This window comes from Mauremys mutica, chromosome 4, assembly GCF_020497125.1.
Source record: "Mauremys mutica isolate MM-2020 ecotype Southern chromosome 4, ASM2049712v1, whole genome shotgun sequence".
NCBI lineage: Eukaryota > Metazoa > Chordata > Testudines > Geoemydidae > Mauremys > Mauremys mutica.
In genome coordinates this window covers 125418406-125430986 of record NC_059075.1, presented here as the reverse complement: position 1 = coordinate 125430986, position 12581 = coordinate 125418406, and the positions used below count along the sequence as shown (strand labels likewise).

General features: G+C 57.8%; 1 protein-coding gene across 2 annotated transcripts in view; it reads left to right on the top strand.

The window, feature by feature from the left end:
* LOC123370362 (copine-5-like) overlaps nucleotides 1-12581 on the top strand; it is a 194236-nt gene that overhangs the window by 75655 nt on the left and 106000 nt on the right. The window contains exons 1-2 of one of the 2 annotated variants that reach the window (XM_045016878.1): nucleotides 9456-9534; nucleotides 11020-11123. In XM_045016878.1, coding sequence (XP_044872813.1) covers nucleotides 11032-11123 — 92 coding nt within the window. In that variant the 5' untranslated portion in view covers nucleotides 9456-9534; nucleotides 11020-11031. Of the gene's footprint in view, nucleotides 1-9455; nucleotides 9535-11019; nucleotides 11124-12581 lie in introns of those variants that run through there. The other variant, XM_045016877.1, reaches the window with a different exon arrangement.

Below are 12581 nucleotides of genomic sequence, written 5' to 3'. Positions count from 1 at the left end.
GGTGGGTGGTTCAATAGGGGGTGCTCTCCCCTTGCAGTCCATGCTGGCCCTAGGACAGTGCTTGGGGCGCTGTGCTATAGGGCGCAGGGGGCGCTCTCACTTCACAGGCAGTGCTGACCTCAGGGCTGTGCTATACGGAGTGGGGGCCAGGGTTCTGGAGTCCCTCCATCCATCCCCTCAGTCAGTGCTGACCCCAGTAGTGTTGTCGAGGGGGAACCGAGTTTACCCATGTCTCGTTTGAGGAATGTGGCATTCAGCTGAGGTTGGTTTACCCACCCCATGGGCTGAACCCAGTGCTACCACATGGTGCTAGGTGGTAGGGAAACTCCCTCATGGTATCTTCCCCCTGTGCTGCGCAGCCCTCCTGGTACGACCCTGATCCCCTCTCTCCCCCTGCATGGATTGAGGCCCTGGTCCATCACCTGCTCCCGTCTCCTCAATCCTCAGCAGCTGCTTTCCACACACACAGACAATCGCCAGCTCCGCGCTCCAGCCTGACCACTGCCGGTGACCCATGGTGGGGCTCTGCGCTGGCTGGGAAGCTGAGGGGCAGGGGCTGCAGGGAGCAGAGCCGGGCTGGGAACACACATTGCGGGAGGAGAGCGGTGCCTGAGGAGGGATAATTACTCCTGATTAATATTTGATGACTTAATCTCGCCAAGCAGAAAGGCCCGGGAGGGGGAGGGGACAGCCTGAGGAATATTGCGCAGCCAAGGCTTTTACTCGTTTTGCTTTGTTATTAAACGTTTGTGGCTGAACATAATGCTCTGAGAGGTGGGCAGAACGCAAGCAAGGGCCAGGCAAGCTTCCCCCTGCACAGACCTGCTGGTGTCCCTCAGTCCTGACCCACAGCCCTCTGTCGTCTGTCTCATCCCTGGGCTCCCCATACACCCAGCTCTGCCTGTGCCCCTCAATCCCAACCCACAGCCCCCTGCTAGCCCAACCCTGGACTCCCCACACCCAGGTCTGCCAGTGCCCCTCTCTCCCTTGCAGAGATGCTGGCAGTCCTGGAGGATGGGTTTGTGGTGCACAGAAATGTTGGCTAGGATGAGACTACGAGACTCATCAACACTCATGGCTTGAGTTAGGGCTCAAAACTGGGATCAGATCCTCAGCTGGTGTAAATCTGCCTCACGCTGCTGCAGTCCGTTGAGTAACACTGATTTATATCCCCCTACTGCACAGCTCAGGGCTGCCCATGGCAGGACATGGAGCATACCCAGGTCCCACCCAGGCTCCAAAGCATGGTCAGCTCACATCCATGCTTCTCCAGCAGGGCTTGCTAGTGGCCCTGTGCACCAGGGTCCTGCCCTCTGGCTTGCTGTTTCCCCCACCACTGGGGCATGCATGGCCTCTTCTCTCCATGCAACGCTGTCTCTTCCTTGGTTCTTCTTCCCAGGCTGGACTGTCCACTATTCTGTGCAGAACAGCCACTGCCCCATGACTCACTGCAGCTTTCCATGCACGGCGGTGCATGTAGGTAGGTAGGTAGATGATAGATAGAGGCGGTGTATGGGGACAGATAGATCTATCCCCATACACCACATCTATTGATAGATTAGATTGATGGGTGTATGGAGATAGATAGATGGATGGATGGGGTGGATGGCAATGGATGGATGAGAGGGGTGTATGGGGATAGATAGATGTGGTATCTGGAGATAAATGGATGGAGTGTATGGGGAGGAATGGATGGAGGGACTCCAGAACCCTGCCTTGTTGAGCCAGACATGCTAGCCTGCTGCAACACAGACCCAGGTCTGGTCCATGCCCCCAAAGCTGCAGACTTTAACCAAAAACAGCTTAGCAGATCACCTATCTCCAGCTTCCAGACACCCAGTTCCCAATGATATCTAAACCCCAAATAAGTCCATTTTACTCTGTATGAAGCTTATATAGAGTAAACTTATAGTCCTCTATAACACTGATAGAGATATGCACAGTTGTTTGCTCCCCCAGGTATTAATCACTTACTCTGGGTTTACTAATAAACAAAAGTGATTTTATTAAATACAAAAAGTAGGATTTAAGTGGTTTCAAGTAATAACAGACAGAACAAAGTAAGTGTGGCAAAGTACCTTCTTCTCCTCAGCAGGTTCAGTCCTTTTTAGCCTTGGGGACACAGGCTTGGGCAAGGCAAATCCTTTTAGGTAGCACAGGGTCCGGCTATCCCTTTCCTCAGTCAGTCCCTTGTGCTTGTTTTCCTTCCCTTCTGGGGAGGGAGTGCAGCCTTCCTTCCTGGAAGGGTTCGGTGTCTTGCTGCACCGAGCGTACTGGCAGCTTCCCTGCTTCTCTCACCCCAGTCCTTCCGTGTGTGTGTGGGGGGGGGGGTGTTAAAAAGGTCTCAAGCAGTTGGAGCCAGCTGAACTTAATTAGTTCCCTAGTAACCCCTTTTCCAGCTGAACCTTATTTCCCCATGGTTATCTCTCCTCAGTGGCTAGGGAGAGGCCTTTTAACCCCCTGGGACTAATTACTACCCCCCACCCATAGTTGTTTGTCCTGGGTTTACCACATAAGTTACCAAGTACAATAAAACAAAATGCCCAAGTCTAAGCTTACTACATTAAGAAACTATTTACAGGTAAATCTCACCCTCAGAGATGTTCCAATAAACTTCTTTCACAGACTAGACTCCTTCCTAGTCTGGGCCCAATCCTTTCCCCTGGTGCAGTCCTGGTTAGTTCCAGCAGGCATCTTAGGTGAAAAGCAGGGGTGTTCTCATGACTTGGACCATCCTGTGTTCTCTTCCACCCCCTTTTATAGCTTTGGCACAAGGCAGGAATCTTTTGTCTCTCTGGATCCCCACCCTTCCTTCTACATGGAAAAGCCCCAGGTTTAAGATGGATTCCACCATTCTTCCTGGGCTGGCTCACTGAACACAGGAAGGCTTGCAAGTAAACACAGCCATTTACAACCAATTGTCCTAGTCAATGGGAGCCATCAAGATTCTAAACCATCATCAATGGCCCACACTTTGCATAGTTACAATAGTACCTCAGAGTTATACTTTATATTTCTAGCTTCAGATACAAGAATGATACATGCATACAAATAGGATGAACACACTTGGTAGATTATAACCTTTGTAATGATACCTTACAAGAGACCTTTTGCATGAAGCATATTCCAGTTACATTATATTCACACTCATTAGCATATTTCCATAAAACATATGGAGTGCAATGTCACAGTTCCCTAGTGAGCTTTGATCCACCCACTTTGAAACAGGAGGGGATCAGGTGTGTGCGTGGTGGGCTGGTGCACTGTGGATTGACACCCCAGCTTGGCACACAGTAACTGTTCATCTAGCCAAGCCCTAAATCGAATGCAACCTCCAGCTTTCCTGGTGGTGCATCGTCATCCACACAAGCAGCCTCTCCAAATCAAATCCCCGATGTGTTGGGATACAGCTTTTCTGCAGCACGCTGGTTAGTCTGCACCAGAACCAAGTGGCCAACAGCATCAGGTGTGGTTCCGGGGCAGGATCCTCAGCTGGCGTGATTGGCACAGCTGTGTCACAGTTGATAGCATGAGTCCCATGGGCACCAGACAAGGGGCCCCGGCCCATTGAATTCAGCAAGTCACAGTCTGGGTGTGCGGGGTGGCTCTGAAAGAGTTAATTGGAGCATGAGCCACGCCCAGTTCCAGATGAGCCCTGCTGGGGGAGGAGCTGGGTGGTTACCCAGAGCAGAAGCGGGCTGCAGGGGATGGGCAGGGCTGCTGCTCTCCCTCCCTTGGCAGGGGAGAGGCTGGCAGAGTTGGAGAGGAAGCCTGGCTGGCCCTGGGATTGTCTCCCAAGTGAAGAACCTGGCGAGAGGCCAGGCAAGTTGGAGAAGCCACCAGGGTGGAGCAAGCTGCGGTGGTGCTGGCTCTGGCCCGGGGAGACATTCAGCTGAGGGGCGCAGCAGAGGAAACTCAAGAGGAACAGGCGTTTCTGCCTGGAGAGGCAGAAGTGGTTTTAGTTTGTGTTGGGGGGACTTGCTGGTGGACTCCAGGGGGACCCTGCGATCCCCTGCCCTGAAAGGAGGGTGAACCTTGAGAACTGTGGAGCTTGGCAGATGGAAGCCTGTGAAGCCCTGAGACAAGGGGTGGAAGGACCTCTGGGCCCAGTGTTGAGGCTGAGAGCGCACACAAGGGCTTGGAATTATTTGTTAGACTGTTACCCTGGTAGGGGGGGACTGGGAGAGACTTGGCCGAAGGGCCTCGCCAGCGGCGCATCCACCCTTCTGCAGTGGGGACAAAGTGATGCAGGATGACTGTCCCCAGCGATGTGAGCAGGGCGTTAACAGAACCACTGTCGGACTCCCCCAGGCCTTGCTCCACAGGAAGGGTCTAAGTGCTGAGCCAATCCCTGTAACCGGGCGACGCCGGATCACAGCAGTGCCGGGCAAGTGGATCGATGGTCCCGCCCTGCCGGCCCAGCCTGGGGCCTGGATGTCACCTCCTTCCTTGGCCATCATCCCCAGCAGCAAGCGCAGTGTCCTGCGCTGAGCATCCTGGGTGGTCTGCCCTGTGCACTTGGAGAGGGGACGTGCTAGATCAGGCTCATTGTTGGGCTGGATCCTCAGCTAACGGGCAGCAGGGGTAACACCAGCGGAGCCAGGCCAGTTTACTCTGGTATGATTGTGTGTGTGTGTGTGTGTAGTGGTGTGCGTATGTGTAGCGGTGTGTGGGTACGTTTGTGTGTGTGTGGCGATCTGCAGGTATGAGTGTGCAGACAGTGCATTAGGTGCCCATTTGGTGTCTAGCCTGGCTCAGGCAGGCTCCCAGGGCTTTTCTGTGCCATCAAGTGCACCCCTGTCTTCGGTGGGGAGCTGGCGGTTCTTTTGTTCAGGGGCCTGTCCCCAGCTCAGAGCCCTGCCTGGCTGCTCAGGCCATGGAGGAGCGCCCCCAAGGGCTCTCCTGCTCAGGCAGACCCTGCATCTCCAGGAGCAGACTGCTCCCAGCCGCTCATGCCTGAGCCCAGCAGACACAGACAGGGCTACCTATGAATGCAGCAGGAGGCAGCTGGCACAAGCTGGCAGAGTGTGACCCTTGGTGACCGCTCCTTGGGAGCCAGCCCATCTGTCATCACCAATTGCTACATTGCTGCGCGGTGGGGGCCGCAGCCGGGCCATGTGCACCCTCTGCTCCGCAGGGAAACCCGGACAGCTTCGAACTCAGCCCAGGGCAACTCCCTCATGGGCACATGGCCCCCAAACAGCTAATTGCTGGCCTCACAGACACACCCACTCTAAACACCACCTACACAGAGGCACACACCCACACCCATTTCACAGTCACACACGCTCACGAACACGCCCACAAAGGATCTACACTGGCATGCTCTCCTGTGTACACATACAAACACACGTGTAGAACATATGCTCACATGCCTCCCCCACCACGCTGGACACATCCTCCACGCCCACATACCAGTGCCCCCTCCCTATGTGATACAGCATGGCCAGAGGGCAGCAGGAGAGTGTTAGCAGGGAGCCTTATTCCCTGCAAGGGGAGGAAGGTTTGCTATAGATTAACTAGAGCAGGGGTCCCCAACCTTTTTAGGTCCAGGGACCGGTTTCGTTTGCCGGACCCTCCGCAGGCGTGCCTGCGGGAGGTCCAGCTGAGCCGCGGGACGAGCGCTCCCTCCGCAGTCGTGCCTGCGGGAGGTCCGCTGCTCCCGGGGCTCAGCTGGAGCTTCCACAGGCACGCCTGTGGGAGGTCCACCGGCTCCAGTGGAGCTTCCGCAGGCGTGCCTGCGGAAGCTCCAGCTGAGCCCCGGGAGCAGCGGACCTCCCGCAGGCACGACTGCGGAGGGAGCGCTCGTCCCGCGGCTCAGCTGGACCTCCCGCAGGCATGCCTGCGGAAGCTCCACTGGGTCGGTTCGCGGCCTGGTTTCTAAGAGGCCGCGGACCGGTACCGGGCCGCGGAGCGGGGGTTGGGGACCCCTGAACTAGAGCACCTGAAGCCAATTAGAGCACCAGCAGTCAGTCACATGATCTAAACCCCTGCTTCAGTCAGACAGTGTGGGGGTTGGAGCAGGAAGGTTTGGTTGGAGCAGAGAGTGGTTTGAAGGAGTTGAAGCAGAGAACAGTTTTGAAGAGAGACAAAAGGAAAGTTTGGAAGAGTGCTGCGGTGGGCTGAGAAGTCCAAAAAAACCCTAGGTAAGGGGCACCTGGCTTGTGTAGAAGGAAGGCAAGAAGCCCCTCCACAAGCTGAAGGGCAGGAGAGGGAAGTAGCCCAGGGGAAGGAACCACCAGTTCAAGTGGTTCACCACTAACCTCAGGGCCCCTGGATTGGGACCTGGAGAAGAGGGCGGGCCCAGGTCCCTCCCTCTCCACTCCACTCCTCAAGGGCACTAGTGGGGTAATTAAAAATACCGGTTCAGAGGCAAGCAATGGCGCCCTGAACCTTCCCCAAAGAAGAGAAAGCGCGAGACCCGCATAACAGTACCGGCAATTTGCCACACCACGTACTAGCCCAGACACCTGCATCCCCTCCCTTACAGGAACCTGCTGGAGCGAATACAAAGCAGCCCTGCCAGCTGTTCTGCTGCACAGAGGAATTCACTCCCCTGTGCGCAGATGGGGCCGACACTGCAGGCAGAGCCAGTCGACTGGGGCCAGATTCTCCTCTCACTCCTGCATGTCTGACGCCTCTGTGGCATCACTGACTTCAGTAATGTCACTCCTGATTTACACCAGGGCAATGAGAAGGGAATCGGGCCTCGTGGAGTCACTCCTAACGTAAACCGGGTGATGAGAGGGGAATTGGGCCCGGTGGACTCACTCCTGATTTATACCGAGGTGATGAGGTGGGAATCGGGCCTGGTGGAGTCACTCCTGATTTAAACTGGGGTGATGAGGAGGGAATCGGACCCGGTGGCTGAGGCCAGCCTGCCAGCTGGTGTGAAGATCACAAATACTGGCAGAGAGTGAAGCAACTCCCATCAGGGCTGCACCCCACCCAGCCCTGACCTTGGCCGCTCCAGGGTTTTTGCCGCCCCAAGCAGCAAAAAAAAAAAAAAAAAAAGCCGAGATCACGATCTGCGGGAGCTCTACGGCCGCCGCTTCAGTCTTAAGCGGCAATTCGGCGGCAGGTCCTTCTCTCCAAGTGGGAGATGTGCCACCCCCTCCCCATGGCCGCTCCAAGCACCTGCTTGCTGGGCTAGTGCCTGGAGTCAGCCCTGACAGCGACACCCCCTTGGGGTTTGGATCCCTTGGGGAGAGGCACCTTCTCTATCCCACACAGAGTCCAGCAGAGGAGCAGGGTTGAGACTGGCGGGCAGCTTTCACAGGCAGCCAAAGGTGCTGGTGCCTTGGGGGCATTGGACAGGGTGTCCAGCCAGCATGGGGGCATGGAAAGTGCTACCTCTGTTCCTTTCCCCATCACGTCAGGGCTGGTGCCAGAGCCCACACAGTCTGTGGCAGCTGGCCCAGCAGCTGGGACAGTGGGGTCGCTCTAGGGGCCTTTAAAGGATCTGTCCTATCCCGATGGGAGCTGGGGGCTTGCAGCTCCCATTGGCCTCTGCACTGAGCAGGTGTTCAGATGAGGGGCAGAGGGCAGCGCTGCTTCCTGCCCAACACTGGACCAGACTGCACCCCCCATGGCAACTTTCACTGCAGTCACTAGGGAGACTGGCACCATGGGGGTAACAGATGCTCCACACAGCTCCTTTTTCAAGGCTTTGCCTTCCACTGTCCAGGGGTCTCAGCCAGGCTCCAGGGCAGGGGTGGACAAACTTTTTGGTCCAAAGGCCATATCTGGGTATGAAAATTGTATGGTGGGCCATGAATGCTCACAAAATTGGGGGTTGGAATGTGGGAGGGGGTGAGGGCTCTGGCTGGGGGAGCGGGCTCCTGGGCCAGAAATGAGGAATTCAGGATGTGGGAAGGGGGTTCCAGGCTGGGGCAGGGGGTTGGGGTGTGTGTGTGGGGGGGTGAGGGTTCTGGGATGGGGCTGGGGATGAGGGGTTGGGGGTGCAGGAGGGTGCTTCGGGCTGGGACTGAGGGGTTCGGAGGGCAGGAGGGGGATGAGGGATGGGGGGGGGTTTGGGTGCTGGAGGGGGCCAGGGGTGCAGGCTCCGGGAGGTGCTTACCTCAAGCAGCTCCCAGAAACAGCAACATGTCCCCTCCTCCAGCTCCTAGGTGGAGGCACGGTCAGGTGGCTCAGCGTGGGGCCCTGTCTGCAGGTGCCACCCCTGCACCTCCCATTGGCTGTGATTCCTGACCAATGGGAGCTGCGGGCATGGTGCTTGGGGTGGGAGCAGTGTGCGAAGCCCCATGGATGCCTCTACACGTAGGAGCCAGAGAGGGGATATGCTGCTGCTTCCGGGAGCCGCACAGATCCATGGCATGCGCAGAGTGGGGCAAGCCCCTAATCCCGTTCCCCAGCTGGAGCTGGACAAGCCCCGGACCTCGCTCCCCGTGGGAACTCGAGGCTGGATTAAAACGTCTGAAGGGCCGGATGCAGCCCCTGGGCTGTAGTTTACCTACTCTGGCTTCAAGGCATCTGTAACGGGGAAGCAGTGCTCAGGGAGCAGCCAGCCAGCCCTGCATTTGCAGTCTCTCCCCGCGGTCAGTTTCCGCTGCCTCGACCCTTGGTTCAGCAGCCCCGGGGCCGATTCCCCAGGATTATTGTAATAACATGTTGCAGGTCTATGGCACCTTTCCTGTGGGGGGCTCAAAGGGCTTTGGATAAGCATTATAATCTCCATCACACAGAGCGGGAGACAAGCACACAAGGGAAGTGACTAGCCCAAGGTCTCCCCACCAGTAAGGGCAGAGCCAGGGATCCAGGATTCCGGACTGCTAAGCCCCTCCTCTAAGCACAGACAACACTCCTTACCAGAGCTAGCGATGAAACCCAGGAGCCTCCCCAGTCCCCTGCTCTAACCACTAGACAGGGCTCCTCCGGGCTCAGTCACAAATGTATTCTATAAGGGATGGAGTGGCTGGATCACTCACTCACTGCAGAAATGCAACCATCTGGGGCAGAGCACGGCAGCTGCTCACCCGCACATGACCATGCTGTGCAACACTTAGGGGAAGAGAAGAAAAGGATCCTGGAGCTAGCTGAAGCTGCAGGGGGAATTTGGTGCGGCACAGTAGGACCCAGGCTGGAATTTGGCCAGGACACTGGGGTTCTCTGCCCCAACCTTGGGGAAATGACCAGGGGATCTTTAAAATCCCCAAAGGACCAGTTTTACTGCTTGTCTAAACGGCAGCCCCTCCAGCAGCACAGCGCCCCCTAGTGCCACGCTGGGGCATTGGCATCAGCACCAACTGCCAGGGGAGAGCGCCCCCTACTGACTGGCTAATACCACTTCCTGCAGTTCCTGGGTGCTACTTGGAGACCTCTCAGCTAGGGGCTGTGTCATGTGATCACAGGCCATTGGCTCATTAATAAAAGACCCACGTGGGCCAATCTAAGCTGGTGGAAACCAGAGGCTGCTAGTGGCAGTTCCAGGGACCGTTTAACCTCGCTACAGCCAGCAACAGCACCGAACCCCCCATCTCATAGTCAGTGGCAAAACCCGCCGGCAGCTCAGTGGTACGTCATCCCCCCGCAGAACATGGAGTTGAGCAAAGCTCAGCCATGGGAGAATCAGGAAATGTACAGTTAAGGGTTTCTCCTGCCCCCACTTCCTGATAGGGAGCAGGTGTATGAGCCCAGCCCCTCTGCCCCTTCATCTCTGCTGCCCTCAGGAACTTCCCAGACTGCCACCAACCGAGGCCTAGAGATGCTGCTCGATTCTGGGCTCCATCTCCCTTGCAGCCCAGGCTGCCGGCTCGCTGGCGCTGCTTAGGCTGCTGCCTCAGGGCGTTCTGGCTGCATGGGGCTTGGTCCTTGTGGGCTGCCATGCGGCATGGTGTGTCCCAAGCAGGGTGGGATGCACAGAGGGAGCTGACCTTGTATTAACGAGAGCTGCCCCAGCCACCAGAAAGGGGGCCTCCCCCAAGGCTGACGTCTGCGCTGGTGTCTCCTCACGAACACATAGCGCGTGCTCAGGCCAGGCCTCCCGCAGGGCCCAGCTGTGGCGCTTTACATGGCAGTTCCTGGGCTTCCTGCACTGGGATGTAAGTCACCAGCCTCGCCCCTGCCCGGCAGCCCCTTTCTGTTGCTCCTAGTGGAGCTGTGGGGAGCCCCAGCTTGCTGGCTGCAGGCGAGGGTGGGCTCGGCACGGAACTTTCCCCCAGCTCAGATGGGCAGGGACCTCGGGAAGTTTGCCTTCCTCTGCAGCACGGGGACCCTCTGGGCATGTCCCAGCAAATCAATTCGCTGCCACTGACGGGGCGTAGGGCCCCTCAATTCCTGAGGACAGCAATGCTTTGACCTAACGACAGGCTTTGGGCTCAGTGCAGGGGGGCTGGGTGCCATTCAGGGCCTGTGCTACACAGGCGGCCAGGAGATGGTCTAGGACCCTTCTGGTCTTAAATGCTGTGAGGCTTCCTCTTGCACGGTCCTGCTGCTTTATCAACACGCAACCTCTGCCCCACCATGCCAGTCCTCTGCAGCCCCCCAGCTCTGCCGGTGCCCCTCAGTCCCAACCCCCAGCCCCTGCTAGCCCAGCCCTGGGCTCCCCCTCAACTCTGCCGCTGCCCCTCAGGCCTGAGCCGCCCTGCCCCCACTATTCTAGCCCTGCAGGCCCCCAGTTCTGCCACTTTCTCTCAGTCCCAACCCCCAGCCCCTGCTAGCCCAGCCCCCAGCTCTGCCAGTGCCCCTCACTCCCAACCTCCAGTCCCTGCTAGCCCAGCCCTGGGCTCCCCCCCAGCTCTGCCGCTGTCCCTCAGTCCCAACCTGCAGCCCCCATTAGCCCAGTCCTAAGTCCTCTCCCAATTCCTCCAGTGCATCCCAGTTCTGACCTGACCCCCCCTGCACTTTGCCACTCTGGCTGCCCCAGGGCAGAGCATACCCATTGGGCTGTAGCTCTCTCCTCGACCACCCCCCTGAGTGCAGGGCTGTTTCGGAGCCCGCTGGGTTGGTGGTGACCCCCGACCCCAGTGCCACTCACAGCACGTGTGCTTCTCCCTCCAGGACGTGGCCACAATGCAGTTCTGTGCCAACAAGCTGGACAAGAAGGATTTCTTCGGGAAGTCCGACCCCTTCATGGTGTTCTACCGAAGCAACGAGGATGGAACGTAAGTGCCAGCCCAGCGCTCGCCTCCCCAGGCTAGCAGGCCTGGTGGGGGTCCCATACCTACCTGCCATGGCGCCATGCTGGCCCCCTCAAAGTTCCTCCATCTTGCTTCCAGCCTTCTGCCTGGTTCAGGCAAAGAGCAGAGACAGCAGCATCCTTCAGCTGGGGGTGGGTGCCTGGGAGTGGGAGAGGCCCTCGCTGGCTAGCTGGGCCTCCACACTCCTGAGGGGCAGCCCAGGTGGAAACAGGGCTGGGGAAGGGTTTGCTGCTATGGCTGGCCCCTGGTGCACTGATCAGTGTGAAGGAATGGGTGCTTAATTCAGGCCTGAGCCAGCACCCAGGAGCTGTCACCCAGTGATGTGTGTGACACCCTAAAGCTGTGAGGCGTTAGGGACAGACAGCACCCTCAGACAGCCTTGATTTGGCTGGCAGTCTGGCAAAGGCCGGCGTTCCAAGGGTTAATGGCAGAATTCTTGCTGCACCTCAAGTCACCTGGGAAGGGACCCTTGGGGTCAGCCACAACCTGCTACCATGGCTGGCTCCAGGGTGCTCAGCGGTGGGAGTGCCTGCCATGTAAAACACCACTTGGTTCCTAGCCCAGACAAACCTGTGGGATGCAACATGCATTAACCCCCTTACACACCCCCGCCACCATTCACACCCATGCAAAGTGCATGTGACAGCTCTGATCTGCTGGGCATGGGGGCTGGTACATCCCTAGGCAGCAGGGCGGGGGGAGCCAACCTCCCCTCGCAGCACATTACAAGGTGCTGTATGAAATTCCTCCTGAGTTCTCCCGAATCCGGCAGATGAGAGAAGAAACGAGGCTGTAATTCCTCCAGGGGATGAGAAGCTTAATGAGCCATGTGCCAAGCAGAACGGAGACATTCATCCCATTGATCTCTCTAAATCAAAGACAAACAGGGCAGGGGTGAGCTGGCGCTCCCATTCAGAGCACATGCCGCAGGCTTGCATCAAAGGCAGCCCCCCGTCTCCCCCCCCCCAAAACTGCCTCCCTTCACTGTGCTGTTCGGCATATTGCACGGGGCCTTGGAGACACGTCCCATTTACCCTGGGCCTGCTGGACGCAGACATCTGGGAGGCTCATACCCAGGGTGGGTGCTGTAAGCTGGCCTGGTCCATAGCACGGTGAGACCCTGTGCTCCCTGAGTGCTCCCCAGAGGGGCAGGGCCTGAGCGTGAGAGGTTACGGAGTCTGAGCAGTGCCTAGATGTGACAGCGAGGGGCACCCAGCACCCTCAGCTCCCACTGACTTCCATGGGAATCATGAGCACTCAGCTCCTCTCAGGATCAGGCCCTGAGAGGCCAAAGGCTGACCGGCCCCTGCAGGCTGGTCTCCCCTTTCAGCCCTAGACCCTCTCTGTGTATCTGGGCTGAGGCCCATGGATGCAGGAGCGAATTGAGTTTCACCCTGCCGCTGCCTGTACAGAGAGGATGTT